We start from the raw sequence: 20137 nt of genomic DNA, 5'->3' as shown, positions 1-20137 counted from the left end.
GTCCCCGAGCCGACGGCGACAACCGCGGAGGTGTTCCGTGTCCCCGAGCCGACGGCGACAACCGCGGAGGTGTTCCGTGTCCCCGAGCCGACGGCGACAACCGCGGAGGTGTTCCGTGTCCCCGAGCCGACGGCGACAACCGCGGAGGTGTTCCGTGTCCCCGAGCCGACGGCGACAACCGCGGAGGTGTTCCGTGTCCCCGAGCCGACGGCGACAACCGCGGAGGTGTTCCGTGTCCCCGAGCCGACGGCGACAACCGCGGAGGTGTTCCGTGTCCCCGAGCCGACGGCGACAACCGCGGAGGTGTTCCGTGTCCCCGAGCCGACGGCGACAACCGCGGAGGTGTTCCGTGTCCCCGAGCCGACGGAGACAACCGCGGAGGTGTTCCGTGTCCCCGAGCCGACGGCGACAACCGCGGAGGTGTTCCGTGTCCCCGAGCCGACGGCGACAACCGCGGAGGTGTTCCGTGTCCCCGAGCCGACGGCGACAACCGCGGAGGTGTTCCGTGTCCCCGAGCTGCCGCCGCCGACCCCAGAGGTTTCCCGTGTCCCCGAGCTGCCGCCGCCGACCCCAGAGGTTTCCCGTGTCCCCAAGCCTGCCATTCTAGAGACGTGCCCTGCAGTCGCCGCTCCGGAGCCGGCTTGGTGACCGCCCGCCGGGCCGACCCCCAGAGGCTCCCCCCTCGTCTGGCCACCCACCGGGCCGCCCGCCAGAGTTTCCCGGGTGGTCCGACCAACGTCTCTGGTTTCCCTGCCCCCCCACCCCTTGTTTTGCTCTAGTGTGAGCCGCCTGGAAGTCGGTCCTTGAGGGGGGGGGGTACTGTCACGGTGTGGTTTCACTTCCTGTTGTATTTTGTAGTTTTCTGCCACTCGTGTCCCCGGGTAACTTCACTTCCTGCCTTGTCCCGTCATCCCCTGTGATCGTCTAATAGTTTCCACCTGTGTCCAATCACCTGCACCTCCCTTGTGTATTTAAGCCATGTGTCACTTGTCGCGTCATTGTCTTTTGTCACACATGTTGCCTGCTGAGTTTCCTCCCGGTTCCTGTGTTTTTGAACATTGACTATTAAAGTCCTTTGTGTTTCCTGACAACTCTGCGTTTGAGTCCTGCCTTCCACCCGCAACCCTGACAACATATACATTTTCTAGTGTTAACTAACATTTGCATTTCGAACCACTGAATGCAGAAACCTGAGGGAGAGAAATAAGGATTACCTGTGTTAGGTGTGTTAACAGGCCCAGATGACATTATACAACATCTCAAGTCATCCTCCTGCTCCTTAGATATTCTTCCAACACACTTGTTCAAAAATATCTCAAGTCCCAGAAAGCTGCAGGTCTGCTGAGTCCCTTAGCGCCATTAAATCCAGATTAAAGACTTTTCTGTTTGCTGCTGCCTTCAATTGACCATTTCTGCAAGTCGGAATTCTTAAACATTCTTAAATTACATTACAATTTTATTTTACTTGAAATATTTTAACGTCTTTTAGATCCTTTTAATGACTTTTTTATTTTATGTTTCGATGTATCAATGTTCTTAACTGTTTATAAATCTCCTTGCTTAATGTTTCGATGTTTTTAATGGTTTTATGTGAAGCACTTTGAATTGCCTTGTTGTTGAAATGTGCTGTACAAGTAAAATTGCCTTACCTTGCGTTTTGACCAAAAAAACAGCCAATTCAAAGGTTATCCTCCATTCAGTTCCGTTTGTTCAACTAATTTGACTCTTTTTGTGTTTCCAGGTGAATCAATGGGGCACTAGAAGTTCTCAGATCTTATTCAACGGTTTATTCTTTTTCACTCTTTATTAGTCAAAAGGAAGAGTCGTGTTAAAGTTAAACAGTAAAGTTAAAAGACCAACGGAAATATCTAAGATAAAATACCCTTTTGCAGTGATTTAAATACCATGGCAACCTAACAGTGATGCCCCTCACCCTTTTAATCGAATGAACATTACTTGTGATTAACAAACATTTGGGGTATACAAAGACAAACTGAGAACAGATATGACAGACAACGGGAGCTCAAGACTTGACAACCCAACCAACATCTCTCTAAATCCCAGCGATGCCACCCGGGAGTCGTTGGAGTACAAGACAGTTTCGGTCTTCCTAGTCCTGCTTGTGTGCGCTGTGGGCATTGTTGGAAACATCATGGTGGTCCTCGTGGTCCTTACCACCCGTCACATGAGGACACCCACCAACTGTTATCTGGTCAGCCTGGCCATAGCTGACCTGACGGTGCTGGTGGCGGCAGGGCTGCCCAACGTTACAGACAGTCTGACGGGCACATGGGTTTTTGGCCACGTCGGCTGTCTGGGGATCACCTACCTTCAGTACCTTGGCATCAACGTGTCCTCCTGCTCCATTACTGCCTTCACAGTGGAGAGGTGAGGATGGGCAACCAACAACCAATTACAACTTTCGCTAGATTTTACTGTACAGCAACAGGTTCTAATTTAATCAAAAAAAAATGTACATGTCAGTCAGTCATCTTCAAAGCTGCTTATCCTTCATAAAGGGTCACGGGGGGCTGGAGTCAATCCCAGCCAACATAGGGCGAGACAAAATGTACATTCAATTCAATTTATTCATTCACATGGATTTGCATAATTTGTCACTACTAACTCTGTCCTGTGCAGAAGACTTGAACACATGATAGATCAAAGAAAAGCAATTGGAGAATCAAAGTCTTTTAAAATATTGGATGTAAATGTTGCTTTCAATTAAAGGACCCGTCGTATGCCCATTTTTCCACAAGTTGATATGGTTCCTTGGGGTCTCAATGAAATGTTTGTAACATATTTTGGTCGAAATACCACATGAATCATTTCAAACAGCACCCTTTTTACCCTGTCAAAAACACCTCCCCACAGATTGACCTGTTTTGAGTGCCTGTTCCTTTAAATGCTAATGAGCCAGCTCCCCCCCAGTAAAAATTTACTTTCGGAACTCATCAAGCAGCAAGAATTTTTTTCTTAAAAAGCTGCAATAATACTGTATTTTCCGCACTATAAGGCACACGTAAAAGCCTTTAATTTTCTCAAAAAACGACTTCTAATCCGGAGGGCCTGTATATATGGATAAATTAGTTGATCCATACAAGGCGCTCAAGGCGCTCTGCCAAACATGCCAAAGCTCGGTCTACGATGGCGAGATGCTGAGCGGCGCTCAAGCGCGTGAAATATGGAGCTTGTTTCAGGGCGCGTCGGAGAAACAAAGCTGGAGTTTATTGAATGGGGAGGAGGGGACTGGTTTCCGGTGGGGGGCCTTCGCCACGGCTGCGCCTTGTCACCAATCTTGTTTGTGGTCTTTATGGACAGGATATCGATCCGTAGTCAGGGGGAGGAGGGTCTACAGATCTGGGGGTTGCGGATCTCATCGCTGCTTTTTGCAGATGATGTGGTCCTGATCTTCTGTCTGTGACCTCCAACTCTCACTGGAGCGTTTTGCAGTTGAGTGTGAAGCGGTCGGGTTGAGGATTAGCACCTCTAAATCTGAGGCCATGGTTCTTAGCAGGAAACCGATGGATTGCCTACTCCAGATAGGGAATGTGTCCTTACCCCAAATGAAGGAGTTCAAGTACCTCAGGGTCTTGTTACGACTGAGGGACAGATGGAGTGTGAGTTTGGCCAGAGAATCGGAGCAGCGGAGGCGGTATTGCACTCGCTTTACCACACTGTTGTGACGAAAACAGAGCTGAGTCGGATCTACATGTCAATTTTCATTCCTACCCTCACCTATGGTCATGAAGGATGGGTCATGAAAAGCGGCCGAAAATGGGTTTCCTCAGGACAATGGCTGGCGTCTCCCTTAGAGATAGGGTGAGAAGCTCAGCCATTCGTGAGGAGCTCGGAGTAGAGCTGCTGCTCCATTGTGTCGACAATCCCAGGGGATGACAGGACAAGGCAGGAAGTGAAGTTAACCCAAGGACACAAGAGGCAGGAAACTACAAAGTAAAGCAGAAAATAAACCCAAACCGTGACAATCTTACTTATCTTGAAACAATAACCTCGAAAAAGTTTCAAATTCCCTAGTCTAGATAAAGCTTGTGGAACTGTTCTCTCTAAAAAAAAGTAGTTCCTTCAAAAGTGAATTAACCTTAACCTTTGTATCCTGGTGGCAGCAGAAATTGAGTGATATACCCAAAGTCACTTTATGTACAACAAAGTAGATACAAGTTATGTACAAACTAGGAACATAAAGACCAAAAACGCAGACATTAGCCTATCTGCCTTGGCTCTCCTCTGCAAATGACCTCGCTCGTTTGACATCAAACCTGTCCCAAAGCAAGCAGTGAGCGCTGCTGCCTGTGGCAATAACGCTGTTTTTGAAGCAATTATTGGATTGTTTGAAAAAATTACAAAACATTTGTACTCGTTAACCTCCATATTTTTTTAAAGATATTCGGATTCATAACCCTTCACCAATACGTCCCTCAGTCTATCATTTGCACATGTGCATTACAACTTCAACAGTACGTTTTCATTTTCACAGAACTGTGTTTTTAAGATGGAAAAGGGTCTGAAATAGATCAACCCACCAATACATTTTTCCTGATACATTTACATTACATGTCATTTAGCTGACACTTTTATCCAATGCGACTTACACTACATTTTCAACCTATGGATTTTTACATTTTTGCCCTGGGAGCAATTAGGGGTGAGGTGTCTTGCTCAGGGACACTTCAACATGAGATATGAGGCAGCCGGGACTCGAACCACCAAACTTGGGGAATATCATTCAAGTGCTTGTGTGTGAGTCTTGAGCAATGCTTTGTTTTTGAGATGATCATTACAGAAAACACTTTTAGGCAGTCCCAAACAGTCTGGGAGAGTAAAGCTGCTGCTCTTTGGCGTTGAAAGGAGCCAGTTGAGGTGGTTTCGGCATCTGGTAACGATGCCTCCTGGGTTTTTCAGGCACGGCCAGGTGGGAGGAGGACCCAGGGAAGACCTAGAACTAGGTGGGGAGATTATGTATAAACACCAGCCTGGGAACACCTTGGGATCCCCTAGTCAGACCTGGTAGATGTGGCCCGGGAAAGGGAAGTTTGGGATCCCCTGCTGGAACTGCTGCCCCCGTGACCCGACCACGGATAAGTGGTTGAAGATGAGTTGAGATGAGATTTACAACCATTTCATTTTGTCAAATCTATTAACATTTGTAATTACTTTCAATATGCCACAAATTCAATCTTAGATTAATAGTCAAGCAGCACAAGTTAAAACACACAATGAAAGAGATTGGTCCTCTTGTTCAGGAGTCTCCTTACATCAACAGTGATATTCTATAATTAGAGGGGAAAGTAATTATACACTGGGAAAGATTTCTATTTTAAGTTGTTCCGGTTATTCTTCATAAATCTCATCAGTGTACTGTTGTTCTCTTGGTATGACCGGAGCTGATAAAAAAAAAACTAATCTGACCAATGTTTTTTTACTGTAATTTCAGTTTTCAAGCCAACTGCATTGATTAATGAAATAGTTTTAGCTTAGTCCTTAGCTTAATGTCTGGATGTATATTAGAGGAGAGAGTGTCATTAAATTGTTTAGTGCTGCAATAAAGACATGTTTATCTAAAAACAGCAAAAACATTGGATAAATAACACATGGCTATCTTCCCACCAACAGCTTAAAACGTTGACAGCCGCTGTGTGGCTGATCTCCAATTTCCTGTTCGCATGCAGGTACATAGCAATCTGCCATCCAATGACGGCTCAGACAGTGTGCACAGTGTCCCGGGCCAGGCGGATAATTTCCGTGGTTTGGATCTGCACCTGTGTCTACTGCATGCTGTGGTTTTTCCTGGTGGACATTCAGGTTAGATAAATAAACTGCATTTTATATTACATTTGATCTGTTAACGGTTTAATTAATGGTTAAGACGGCCTCACAGCAAAAGAATTCTGAGTTTAAACCCAGTCTTCGTTCTCCTGGGTCTCCTACCATTGGTCCAAAGACATGCAGGTGTAGAGATGTATATCTATTTATAGATATATATATATATATATTCTCATACTTTTCTCTCATTTCTCAAACATTTGTAATGCCGAGTCTCGTTTTCATATGCAGGGGGAATGTGAAAAGCTTTTTAAGAGCCCTGTGCCCTGAGAGAAGCATCATGTGTTGATAATGTTATACATTATTTTGCCTCTTAGCCCACACATATCAGTCTGGTTTATAAGTGTCCTGTCATAACTGTGTGCAATTTAGGTCAGCCAGGATGGACATGTGCAGTGCGGCTACAAAGTGAAACGAGAGCTCTACCTGCCTATCTACCTCATCGACTTTTCCATTTTCTATGTAATACCGCTGCTCCTAGCCATTGTACTGTATGGCTTGATTGCACAGGTCCTCTACCTCAGGTACGGTAAAAAGGTTCAACTATAATCGTTTTTGTGCTGGGCAACAATTACAATTTGTTATTGCGCTTAATTACAATTAAATAATCACAAAGTAGTGCATTGGGCACTTTGATTGTGTAAATAATTAGTAAGAAATAAGAAATAGGAGGTTCAGGGGGGTTAACAGCAGTATTCCCTCACACAGTGATGAATAACTTTGGTTCTATCAACTCAGGTGAATGGAAGAGATTTAAAATGAGGAGTTCTGTATTTTTCTCCATTTCCTCCATAACTAACCTAAGTAATATATCATATGTTGGATTAGTTTATAAGGGCCCTGTACCAATTTCATGCATGTAACTCATCAGTTTATTCATTATAAAAGAGTTGTAGAATGTCTTCTTCTTTTAGGCTCCACTTGTTTTTGATGATCCATACAAGGGGGGTGGAAGGGGAAGTCATGATGTCTATAACGAGCCTTCAGAGAGCTAAAAATCTTGAAAGATTGATCACCGTTACTAACTGACACTGAAGGAAATACACTGTGTTCATGAGATGAAGTATAAAGTTCAGTTTTAATTTAAAGGTCTGCATTCAGAAACCTATACTAGGTAATCCTTATTGCAGGATTTCCAGGCCTACAGCGCACGTTAAATATATACACACACATCTTAATTTAATCAATTACCTAACTTAACCAACGAACACATACCTGCTTCATTTCAGCCGCCTGCCCAACCATTGTGACACCAGCGCCACGACGCTGCGTCGCAGCTGCAGGGAAGCCTCCGAAGCGCGGAAGGGTGGTCGACAGGCACGGCCAAAGAGCACACTCTCCTCCAGGAAACAGGTTTCTGCTTCATTCAACATTTACCCTCTATCCTATTAACCCCGTTTGCACTCTCCTGTTGTTGCATCTTGTCTTATTCATTAGGCAATTGCTCACATCTTTGGCTGTGTGTGAGATCTGCTAAAATATAGAAGCCGTGATTCCCTCTTTAGCATGGTGAGGATGTTCCTGCAACCCATTGCTTCGGAAAGGGGGCCTCTTACCAGTCCGCTGTCCTTGATGTTACAAGGCCCTGTAGGCAATCACGGTGGTCACAAAAAACATCTTCTCAAGGTTTTTGGTCTTGAAAATGTACTTTCATAAGCCACTCAGAAATGTGATGTCAACGTTTTTTTTAACCCATAACATTTTTTTAACCCATAAAAGACATTTAAAAGCAACAGTACGATTTAGTAATTTTTTTAAATGAAAATATTTTGCTGATAAATCGGAAACAACCAAAAGATTGATGCATGAATTTCTTGTATTTATTTCTACTCTATACAGGCAGGTTATGAACGTATCTCTGTAAAGGTTTATGTCTGTTGAAGGAGCAAGGTGTAAGATTTGAGTATACTTTTTTGTTTAAAACATTTAGAAAATAACAAACAATTAAAAGAGCGGAAAGAAGCATTAGATTTGACCTTATGCCGAATACGAAGTTCATTGTACATTTTGATTGAATAGACCCAGTTGAAGGTGGCCAGTGGTTACACATCATTATAGAGCTGCAACGATTAAGATAATCGACGACTTTGAGTATGAAAAATCGTCGCCGCAGATTTTTATGGTCAACGTCGTATATTATAAAAGGATTCAGAGTAAGCGACCTTTTTCATTCGGCATTGTAATGCACTACAGGAAGTGGTAGGAGCAGTATCGCTTCTATTGTCTTCATGCACCAAGGCGAAGAAGAACTTTATCAAGTTGAACGTGGGAGAGCCGAAAAGGTCTGGGAGTATTTCATCAGCCAACCAAACAAAAAGTACAACGCAGCATCTGCAGAACAGTGTTGGCGTTTCACAGCAGCAGTACGGCAAGGCAGGAACATGCTGGAGCCACCACGTCTTCTCCTGATGGGTAAGTTTTAGCTAACTAAAGTAACATTAGCCTTGTTAACTTATCGTAACGCTTACACTCACATGTTGGAAAACAGAACGTCTTGGGGAGGATGCTTGCTAACGCTATAAGTTATTTTAAATGCAATGTAGTAAATCGGTGAAATATCCCAGTGGCTCGTCTTTTTGTTTGTTCTTAATAGTTAACGTTAACTTCCTCTATTTAGCACTCTTGTGGAAGATTGTGGAAAAAATGTCCTATCATATTGACACAATTATGAGAGATCTACTCTAGCATAAGAAAAACGATGATATTATAGCGTGCAACGTGATAATTAAAGCTGTGTGTCTTTCTTTTTCACTTTTAGTACTAAGCAAAGGCGCGTGCACAAGTTTGTACTTCAGAGAGGCTTGTGCACCCCTCAGATGGAAGGGCTCTGGACAGAGAGCATCCTCAACATGCTCATCACTTGCACAGGCTTGATTGGTCATTTGGAGTTACTTTAAAAACTTTATTTGCACTTTATCTTTACTTTTAAATGCATATTTGCACTTTTTGTATTAACTTGTTACTGAAATACATTTGAATTTAAAAATCCAACACGTTGAGTCATCATTTTAAATTGCTATTGTAGGGGACTCCTCACGAATTCTCCATTTTATTAGTTTTTTTCCTGCCTGCCTACTTGTCAAGTAACTCTACTGTCATTCCAGATCCTGTCAACACGAGATCATCTTTCATTCTCTTCACCTGGTCCTTGTTGTATTTGTTTTTGTGTCTACTGTCATTTAATTGTCAAAGTACGGCACGTACATTTTTAGTAGCCGGCGCTGTTTGCGTCCATCTTTATTATTTTACTCTTACCTTAAACAGAAGTATTCAAGATACTACACCCCCCTTCCTTTGAAACAAAACATGGCTATAGCTGCCAGGTGGGTTATTAAACATTGTCAATTTAAACATTTCTGAACAATTATATAGGCTTCTATGTATGCCAAATCTACAAGAACTTTGTATTGCTGCAGGGAATATGAAGACAAATACCAGTTCTCAAGTATTAACGGTTTGATGCTAAACGGCATTTCAAGTATTTCAAACGCAAACATTTTTAATTTCTCATGAACACATACTTCAGTTCTTCTCCTGTTCACAAGTTCAATATGTCTTTGCTTCACTATACGGCCTGATCTAGTGGTAGTGCAGTCTGGTGGTTGTTGTGAACCTGTATGACCTGCAGGGTCTCGCTGTACTGCTTGATGCTCAGTTTCCTCAGGCTTCATCTGGTGGTTGTTTGGTGGAAGTACCTGGTCTGTGTCACTTTCACACGTCTGCAGGAGGTGACGGCAATTACCCCTGAGCATGTGACCTCCATCAGTGGGAATGTTGTAGGACCTCTGGGTACCTGCTGGCTCGATGACTTTGGCGGGTTCCCATGTCCCCGTGGGAAGCTGGAAACGTACTGTGGCTCCATCTGATACTGTCTTAGCATTCCTGTAGTAGTAGTATTTCTGTTGACACAGTTGCCTTCTGCTGAGAACTTCGCTGAGACTGACAAGTTCAGGCTGTAGTTGTTTTCCTGTGATTGGTAGGATTGAGCACAGACGCCTGCTCATTAGCAGCGACTTCAGTGCATCAACTGGTGTGTTCCTGTCAGTGCTGTAGTGGTAAAATTAGAGGTGGGTAAACTCTGAATTATGTGATCATACAGACCTCGACGCGATGCGAAGCAATGCAACACAAAGCGTCGCGACTCTGTAAGGCTGTTCTGGCTATATTGCATTATGTTATCAGTAAAATTCATATACAATCAATGACAATGAATAAATGTGTTGTTTGTAGTTTATTAAATTTAAGAAAACAGTAAAGAAAAGTATGTCAACACAACATAACAACACAATTGCAGATTAAGAACTATCTACATATGGAGTCTCCTTTTTACAGTAGTGCCCAGAGGGCCTCCTTGTCCTCCACGTCAGGTCCTGCCTTGCACAGAGGAGCCATGAACCCCAGAACACGTTCATGGCTCCTCTGTGCTTCTCCTCTCTCTATTGGACCTGGTGTTTCTCCTCTCCCTGTGCTCTCTGCATCATTGCCTGTCCTCTCACTGCCTGAACAAATATGTTAAATTTAAGAGTTAACCAGTTAAGCAGCCTGTCAATTACACTGACAACATAAGTTAAAGGAACACTCATGCTGGCGTCACCAGGCGTTTTTCTTTTACCGTGCACGACCAGCGAACACAGAGCGCGCGCGACTACTACCCCCCCCCCGTCGGTCGTTCCACCCGCAACGACTACCTACCCGCCCCCCCCCCCCCACCGTCGGACCTTCTCGACCGGTCCGCAAAATATTTTCTGACATGAAACCGGTCCGTGAGGTAAAAAAGCTTGGGGACCGCTGGGCTGATCCACAGCGTGTATGTGCCTCCTGGATCCTGATTGGTGTCGCGGCTGCAGCCGCAAGGCACTGATTGGATGCTCACAGACCGTAATACAGCGCAGATGAACATGATTCAAACTACGGCGTTTATATGTTCAACAATAGGAAACGTAGTCTTAGCTGTTTTAAAATTACACCAAGTTTATTTCGGATTATTCCAACGGAAGAATACCAGGCGCAGGGAACTTTGAGGTGCGTAAACGCCACTTATAGGTGCGTAAACGCTATTTATAGGTGCGTAAACGCTATTTCCAAATTCTAGAGGTGCGTAAACGGCGTTTACCGTCCACCACAGCCCTGGTTCCTGTATTCCAGTAAACTCAGGTACGGGTCCATCTGCTGTGTGTGTGCTTTGTCCATGAGGGCTTTGACGGTCTGAACAGTCTTTTCAGCCAAATCATTACTCTGTGGGTACTTGTGGTATGCTCAAATTCCCAAGCATGAGAAAAACCTGTGACCTCTTGTGAACTGTAACAATGTCCATTGGCACTGATTACTGTGTGGGGTATTACAAATCTGGCAAACATGGATTTCAGCTTTTTGACAGTTGGGGATGTGAGGCTGGTACCTCAAAGTACCTGCTATAATAGTCAGTACTGTGCCAGGTGAACAAATCTGTGGCTACTGTTTGCCAATGTAGCCAGTGAGGAAATGTCCCTCATGTGATACCATAGGTTTAAGCCCCTCCCACTTCCTGGTTCACCAATTAGTATGGGTACAAAGGCTCCATTTTTACGACACTACAGGAGCGCGCTGTCTTCCTGTGTTGGAGTCTGGTTTTGACAACCTGTTTTGAGCTGGTACGTAGTTTTTATCCGTGTTACCTGAGGTTTTTTAGGTGGTGAAATCTCTGGAGCCAGGGGGTGCAGTGTACGTTGTTGCCCCACATAAGACATCCAACAGAGGTACGATATGTTAACTGTGCCATGTTAAAACCTGTACCTGTTTTGAATTGTGACCCTACCTCTATAGATGCTCCATACCCCACTGCAACAAACCCTATCATCGAGGAGCATGACCTGTGGGCAATGGTTGGGCCTGCAGCTAGCCCAAAGAACTCCCGGCCTAGTAGAGGACAGACCCCACGTCTGGGAGCCCAGCACCCCACGGGATCAGGTGCAACTTTGCAGGAGCCACTGGCAGGCCCTAGTTCCTCTCCGACCACTGTTCCTGAGGGGGTAAAAAAGTCTACCCGTGAGACAGCTGGCCAACATTCAAACCCATATAATTTGCGAGGGTAAGGAGCAGTGCGCACAGGGCTACAACCCAGATACTAGGCGGTAGTACCACCACAGGATATTTTAGACCCTGGTAGTAGTAAATTGTCAGGTTGCCAATAAAAAAAAACGCGGGGTAGATGTAGCCAGTGAGGAAATGTCCCTCATGTGATACCATAGCTTTAAGCCCCTCCCACTTCCTGGTTCACCAATTAGTATGGGTATAAAGGCTCCATTTTACAACACTACAGGAGCATGCTGTCTTCCCGTGTCGGAGTATGGTTTTGACCAGGTGTAATGATTCATTTTAACAACGATTTGAATCGCGATTCATGGTTTTCGATTCATGGACGATCTGGGTTAGTGACTTGAAATCGATTCAGTAACTTTACTGGACAGTGCAGGCAAAGTTTCTGAGATCCCTGTTTCTTGTTAAGAAATCAGGTTTAAATTAATTATGGATATTCTAAACAAGCAAACAACAATTAATGGCAAATGTATTAACATTTTTATTTGAATCAAGTGCCATTTTCAACCACATTGTAGGGTCGCATGTCTTTACAGATAAACTTGGCAATTGTTACTGTGATGTTGAGTTTGGTGCTGGCGAGGCTTGAGGTGTCTGCAGAGCTGGAGTTACCTCCTGCAGCAGCAGCAACGCTGCAGCTGGTAACTCTGCTAGAGGTCCTGACTGTCGGCGTTGTTTAATCCCACGGCGCCTTAGTAGATGGCCGGAAAGATTCGTCGTTTTTTTAATTTGGCTTCTACATATTCTACAAACAGCGACCGACTTATTTAGAACACCTCCGTGTTTGCAAAAGCCAAAATGTTTCCACGCGCTGGATCGATAAGTTAGGTTTGTAAATGTCTCTCTCGCAGTCGTCTCCTCCACGCTGTGTTTTGTTGTTTAGAGTTTCGCGCGGCTGCCGCTGCGTACTGATGACGGCAGACTGAATCGAGTAACGTTTAACGTGTCTAAAGTGCTAAAAAACAAACAAACGCACATCCATACCGTTTTTGTACTTAAATCCAATATGCAGTTTCAGAGTATCGATACAATCTATTATGTACCATTTCAATCGATATATGTCGTCCGGAATGCCGATTTGCGGAGCACAGATCGATTCAGTTGCATCGCAGGAATATAAATCTATTCAGTGAATGAATCGTTACACCCCTAGTTTTGACAACCCGTCTTGAGCTGGTACGTAGTTTTTACCAGTGTTTTAGAAAGAATCATTTTTCCATTCGTGACACTCTGGTTTGTGCCAGAGACCGTACCTCAAGAAGGCCCAAACCAGGTGGGAGCCGGTCCAGGTGGAGAGAATGCAGCCCAGGCCGTGAAGCACTGCTGTTTTGCTTGGTTTTGGTTTGTTTCTCATTTGTTTCATTTTGTTCAGTTAGATTACATTGTGGTAGTTTTTCTGTGTCTTGAACAAATTATGATTTGTCCCCCAGAAAGGTAATTTATACACTTTATTTGTTTCTGTTTAGGAGTGCGTGGGGCTGGCATCAGCGTGGCTACCTGGATGGTGGTAGGGCTGGTTGGACTGGACCTCTCACTTTCTCTTTTTCTTGCCTGTTTTAGATTTAACTTGTTTTGCGTGAGTGTGGATGCGGCACTGGAGGGAGTGAGGGCCTTGTCCTAGAGCCTGTCCCCCCTCTTTTCCCCTTCTCAGCCCGCTGCAGCCTACGGCCCCAATAGAATCGCATTTGTTTATTAAAACCTTTCTTTTTTTTGTTCTTTGACAACATTCCCAGAGCTGATGGGAATTATTGAAATAATTTGTTTCGTACCTTTTTGATATTTTAAGAAACTAAAATAAATATTGTACTCTGAGGGAATCTTTTTGCTTTGGTCTGTTTACACTGCTCATCTGTGGGTCCGTGGTGGATTAATAAATATCCCTACGGGACGATAACCTCCCCTCCGTACCTACCGGTGGTTACACCAAGAATAAACTGGCAAATCACTGTCTAAATTCGAGCAAATCAGGTTCATGCGCACGCGTAAATCAAACATCTACAAGGAAAAGTTAGTCTCACAATGTCAGTCTCGCGGGAGCAAATGTGCATCTTGCACAAGATAGTTGCTCGCTCGCGGAACGTGAACTTTCTTGCTCACAAGGCTAATCTCTGCTCGTGCTCGAAGGTGTTTTCTGCTTGCTGTTTTGACAGTAAGGGGACAGAGCCAGGTACCATGGTATCTACATCTAATTGGTTACAAACCCAGTCTTTGGATTGGCTGGAGTTATGCATTCACAGAATGTCTTTATTCCTCTCCCTGGTTCTCTCCAGCATGGCGCGCAGGTTGGCATCGTGCTCATCTTTTGTACAGCTATATACCAAAATGTCATCCACGATGGCTGGGACACCGTGAAGTCCCTCGAAGGCCTCATTGAATCAGCTCTGCAACTCCTGTGCAGAAACGTCTGCCGTAGATGGTGTTGAAGGTGGTCAGCATGGATGATGAGTTTCATCGTCCAGTATATAGTTTTTATATATATATATATATATATATATATATATATAGTTAAGTGAAATTATGTGTATATAACCATTAATTGGTTTAATTTCAAGCCTGGTATGACAGTTTTTTGATTCCACCCGACAAACCGTAAGCAAGCCTCACTCTCAAGATCCATTTTACGCTCTACCCATTTTGGCTAAGGAAGCTGTCGATCACTTCCGAGTGGGTTCCAAAAAAGTGGTTGAAACACCCCAATTGGCCTACCAGAGCCAGACCTAGAAAACGTCCCCATTTTGACTGAATCGGTTTCTGGGCTGTGACGTCTTCAGAAAAAGGAAAGGAATCAATTCATCCTCAACCATTAAGTTAAATTCATGGGTTAGGTTGCGAGGTCTGTCAACTAGCATGGGACCCCAAAGTTACTGCAACGTGATTAACTCTTGGGGGTCCCGGACTTAGGCTGGGGAGCCATCCTGCCTAACCTACTCCTGAGAGCGGGAGAGGAAATTAGCCACAGCCATCTGTGCCCCCGTCCTATGGACCACCTTGAAATTAAAAGACTAATGCCAGATACCACCTGGTGATCCGGGCGTTGGTAACTTTCATGCGGTGGAGCCATTGGAGCGGGCGTGGTCCGAACACAGGGTGAATGAGCGTCCTAGGAGGTACAAGCGCAGGGAATCGATAGGCCACCGGATGGCTAGGCACTCCTTCTCCACCGGGCTGTACCTGGCCTCCCTCGGACAGCTTCCGGCTGATGTACAACACGGTGCGGTCAACCCCCCCACCTCGCTGGGCCGGCTCGCTGGTGAGACTCCGCAAGCGTGGTTCTCGCACTCCACTGCTAGGCATCTTTCTCTCCAACGTGCGCTCACTGTGCAACAAACTGGACGAAATTCAGCTGCTGGTGAGCTGACTTCTCTACGTCCTCCGTTTTGTGCTTCACGGAGACGTGGCTCTGCGGATCGATACCGGACTCCGTGCTCCAGCTGGCGGGCTTCCAGCTGCTCCGAGCGGACCGCGACACGGAGCTCTCCGGCAAGACAAAGGGTGGAGGAATCTGCTTTTACTTTACAACAGCTAGTGCAATGACGTAACGGTGATCCTAAAACACTGTTCTCCTGATCTGGAAACTTTCTTCAACTGCAAACCATTTTATTCCCCCCGTGAGTTCGCTTCATTCATCCTGGTCGGTGTTTACATGCCGCCGGCGGGCAACGTGCACGAGGCACAGCGGACACTCGCTGACCAGATACGACATGTGGAGCGGACCAACCCGGACTCCCCAAATGCCCCACCAGAGAGGAGAACACGCTGGATCACTGTTACACCACAGTAAGCAGGGCTTATCACGCCATCCCTCGTGCTGCACTGGGACACTGACCACGTCATGGTCCATCTGATTCCTGCATACAGGCAGAAACTAAAGCTCTGCAAACCTGTGGTGAGGGAATTCAAGAAGTGGACCAGTGAGGCGCTGAAGGATCTCCGGGCGTGCTTTGACTGCACAGACTGGGATGTTTTCAGGACTGCTACTGACAGTCTGGATGAGTTCACAGAGGCTGTAACTTCCTACATCGGCTTCTGTGAGGACAGCTGCGTACCATCATGCACCAGGGTGAGTTACAACAATGACAAACCCTGGTTCACAGCGGAACTCAGAACACTACGTCTGCAGAAGGATCAGGCATTTAGGAATGGGGACAAAGACTTGTACGCAGAGTCAAAAGTTTAGCAAGGCGGTGAGAGATGCTAAACGACTGTACTCTGAGAAACTCCCAACAGTTCTCAGCAAGTGACTCTGCTTCGGTTTGGAGAGGCGTCAAACACCTCACAAACTACAAGTCAACCCCCCCCCCACTCCATGAATGAACTCCGCCTGGAAGACGAGCTGAATGAGTTCTACTGCAGATTCGAAAGACAATGTCCTGATCCCATCCCCCACAGCTCCACCAACCTGCCCCAGTCCCACTCCCCTCCCTCCCCCAGCCCATCAGGGGTTTACGCCTCTTCATCTATATCACCTTCCCCTCCCCCACCAGCAACGACCCTCTCTATTCTGGAGAGAGACGTTAACCGGCTCTTTAAAAGACAAAATCCCCGTAAGGCAGCCGGTCCGGACTCAGTCTCCCCTCACACCCTGAAGCATTGTGCTGACCAGCTGTCTCCGGTGTTCACTGACATCTTCAACACCTCCCTGGAGACATGCCACGTACCAGCCTGCTTCAAGGCCTCCACCATCATCCCTGTTCCCAAGAAGCCCAGGATCACAGTACTCAATGACTACAGGCCCGTCCCCCTGACCTCTGTAGTCATGAAGTCTTTTGAACGGCTAGTCCTGACCCACCTGAAGTCCTTCACCGACCCCCTCCTGGACCACCTGCAGTTCGCCAACAGGTCTTTGGACGATGCTGTCAACATGGCCCTCCACTACATCCTCCAGCATCTGGACTCCCCAGGAACCTACGCCAGGATCCTGTTTGTGGACTTCAGCTCTTCCTTCAACACCATCATCCCGTCTCTGCTGCAGGCAAAACTCTCCCAGCTGCACGTGCCCGACTCCACCTGCAAGTGGATCACAGACTTCCTGTCTGACAGGAAGCAGCTCGATAGTGCACTCTATTTTTAATATTTTTTTAACTTTTTAAATATTTGTAACTTTAGCTGTATTCTCTTATTTCATACTAGCCCATAGCCTTATTCTACTAACCCATTGCATTAGCATTTCATTTTATTTTATTACTTGTGCACTGCTGTCTTGTTGTCCATTGTCTGTTTTGTGTCTACTGTCACGCACCAACCGCCAAGACAAATTCCTTGTATGTTTGACATATTTTGGCAATAAATGTTTCCTGAATCCTGATTCCTCCTGGGACAAAATGGCCCAGGTCCAGCACCCCCCACGGTGTCCTGCCAAACCAGTTTCAAGGGAGAAAACCCTGTGGAACCCTGGGGAACCTCCCGCACTGCAAACAGAGGATGAAGCCATTTATCCCAATTACATTCATCTTCGCTAATACATTTACAGATCATGGACTTCAGAGTTTTTTTTCATACCCTGCACCAGACTATCGGTCTGCGTGTGGTACACACTAGTCCGAATGGACTTAACTCCCAGTAACCCGGGAAAGCGACGCAAGCCTAGAAAAATAGGTCGAAGCACGCAAGGTGGTGTGAAAAGGTATGCAAGGGACACGCAAGGGGCTCTTGCGTCTGCGTTTCCTTGCGTCGCTCTGAAAACGCAGAAGCATAAACTAGGCTTAAAGGACAGACTGCAGCACAAGGAAAAGCACGGCAAGGAGGAGAGAGGACCAGGAGAAGTGGAAACATGCATGCGGAGGACATGGGGACGACAAGAGGTGGTGTCAAAGGTGGTTGAAAAAACCTTTGAGAGAACGAGTGGCTTAACCAGAAGAACCAGCTGGACCCTGACTTCCCTCCTGGTGGCTGGCTTTTGTTCATTTAGTAAATTATGGTCTATTTAGAGTCAAATAGACCATAAAACAAGGTATGCTTTAGGGCGGGCTTACTGTGATTGACAGGTCGCTGCCGCTACCTGAGACAACAAAGAGCTTGGGGAGCTTTGTTTATGACCAGATTGTATAGGGTGCCATAATTACATTTTTTTAAACCAGTCTTAACAGGCTTTATTTAAACAATATGTCCTATAATATATGTTTGATAGGGTTTTAATGGGCTGTGTCTCTCTTTCTCCCCAACAGGTAACAAATATGCTGGCAGTAGTGGTCATCCTATTTGCTCTACTGTGGATGCCTTACCGGACTTTAGTTTTGATCAACTCTTTTGTGTCCACGCCCTATCTGGATGCCTGGTTCCTCCTGTTTTGTCGGACGTGCATCTATGCCAACAGTGCTATAAACCCTGTGATATACAATGCCATGTCTCAGAAGTTTCGCTCAGCATTTCGCGGGCTTTATTGCTGCCAACATTTAGAAGGAAATCAGAGGGAACTGTCAATGATCCGGATGGGCGTCGGCAGTATTCGTGACCCCCCAGCTCAAGGCAATAGCAATAGAACAAATGAAAATGCAAGGAGAGAGCCATTCAATGCTGCCACTCACATGACTACAAACCAGAATAGAGGTGGTCATAATGAGATAGCAACAACCAATGGCAAGAAAAACTGGCCTTTATAAAACTTTGATTAAGAAGAAAGTTTCAGTTTCAAACAAGCATTTATCTCGGCAAATTTCAATTTATGTTTCCACGGGCCATAAGAGCCCTTTTATATGGCACATTGCATAAAGACGGCTGTGCCTTGAACTCCTTATTTTTGGTAATCCTGTCAGTAGTTCTTATTAGACAAAGCTGCAAATTTTCCCTTTGATTATGGATACTTGCTCTTTGTTAACATTTTCGGTGAAATCTAAATCTTTGAATGGGACATGCTATGACTTATTGGAGGGTTAGTCTTCCTTTGCAAGTGTATTTTTTAGTTTTTTTTTAAGCATTACCCTGATATTTGACTTTAAAATATAAAATACTGATCCATCGATTAAATGTGTTGATAAAAGTACAATAAATTAGCAGTGTTATCATGATCATCAACATCATTAAAAAAACGCTTGAATAACTGCTTTCGTTTCCTACAAAACTGCATGATAGTAACGTGATGATAAAATCTAAGTAGAATTGTTGTGTCTTGATGACACGGTCTTGTCTCGTGAAAACTGTACCGCATACTCAGAAAAAATGTAGATTGTTATTATAAAGGATAATTGTGTATGAAATGTCGGATTGCAGCTTTGTAAATATTACTTGAACCCGTAAAGTATGTGTGTGTAATTCTGTGATTATTTAGCCCTGAACTTCTGGTTTGTTGCATTTTAGATTATCTGTAAGCATGAATTATTTGTTGATGTGTTTTTTTTTGATGATGTTTTGGTTGATGTTTTCATAAATATGTAATAAACTCTGATGATTAGCTTTGATTGCATTTGCATTGCAATGTCTTTCCTTCTGGATTTTGGCAAAAGTCAATAAAACACATTTGGTAAAGTGTCCCAATCACAACTCTTTTGGACTGTTTTAGTTAGACATACACATTTTCTTAAAGTTGTGTAATTTAACTTTCAGAACTGAAAGTTATGGTCATAACTAACTACATTTAGCTGCAAACTCAAAAGGGCGAGAAAGGTGAGTCAACCGTGGGGTATGCCCCCCAGAACTTGAGACGATTTAGTGTAATCCAAAAAGTGAGCCTTTGTAGAATAATCTATCATACATTCGGCTGGTTCCGGCTTGATTTTCAAGCAAACTTCAACTTCAACCTAAAAAGACCCAACCACCAACAGATTTTTTTCTTCCAACGAGGAAAACTTTGTTAATGAAAGTAACTCCACCACTAGTATGTACAATTTGCGCAGAATGAATTGCTTGCTTTTTTATGCACTGTAAAGATGTAATAAATATGTAATGCCATTTTGGAAAATGGTATCTTCCTTTTTGGAGGATATCTTGAACTATGCAATCTCATACCGCCCAATTGTATTATTCTTAAATGACCCGGCCCTACTAAAACTAGCACTGCAGCAAAAGCGTATCTTATTAATCCCCGACATACGACAAAACACCAATAGTCACCTACTTATCTGGATAGAACATGGAACTCCAGAATGCATGGAGCCAAAGGGAGGACTATCTTATAATGGAATAGAGCAATTGTTCTTAACCTCAGAGAACCGCAGAGGTTGATGAGTCACTCTCAGGGGTTCGACAGGGGTCAAGACACACACTGTATAGCCCGGTTCACACCAGC

General features: G+C 44.8%; 1 protein-coding gene and 1 long non-coding RNA gene across 2 annotated transcripts; both read left to right on the top strand.

Moving 5' to 3' along the window:
• The first annotated feature begins 1968 nt into the window (after positions 1-1968).
• Positions 1969-18639, top strand: trhr2 (thyrotropin releasing hormone receptor 2). The gene is made up of 5 exons (XM_078097264.1): positions 1969-2388; positions 5688-5820; positions 6214-6365; positions 7071-7194; positions 18081-18639. The coding sequence occupies exons 1-5, from the start codon at positions 2006-2008 to the stop codon at positions 18513-18515; spliced, it is 1227 nt and encodes a 408-aa protein (XP_077953390.1). The 5' UTR covers positions 1969-2005; the 3' UTR covers positions 18516-18639.
• Positions 11644-13725, top strand: LOC144390807 (uncharacterized). The gene is made up of 2 exons (XR_013454626.1): positions 11644-11908; positions 13383-13725. It is a non-coding gene; the product is annotated as an uncharacterized LOC144390807 (long non-coding RNA).
• Positions 18640-20137: the final 1498 nt, after the last annotated feature.

Source organism: Gasterosteus aculeatus, chromosome Y (assembly GCF_964276395.1).
Source record: "Gasterosteus aculeatus chromosome Y, fGasAcu3.hap1.1, whole genome shotgun sequence".
NCBI lineage: Eukaryota > Metazoa > Chordata > Actinopteri > Perciformes > Gasterosteidae > Gasterosteus > Gasterosteus aculeatus.
Note: the sequence above shows the minus strand (reverse complement) of the source record. Positions and strands in the feature narration are given on the sequence as shown.

Bases quoted from the DNA above. Each gene is read 5' to 3' on its own strand.
- trhr2 (XM_078097264.1), top strand. From the start codon at position 2,006: ATGACAGACAACGGGAGCTCAAGACTTGACAACCCAACCAACATCTCT. The intron at 6,366-7,070 runs GTACGGTAAAAA...GCTTCATTTCAG, and splicing joins GCACAGGTCCTCTACCTCAG to CCGCCTGCCCAACCATTGTG. The intron at 7,195-18,080 runs GTTTCTGCTTCA...TCTCCCCAACAG, and splicing joins CACTCTCCTCCAGGAAACAG to GTAACAAATATGCTGGCAGT.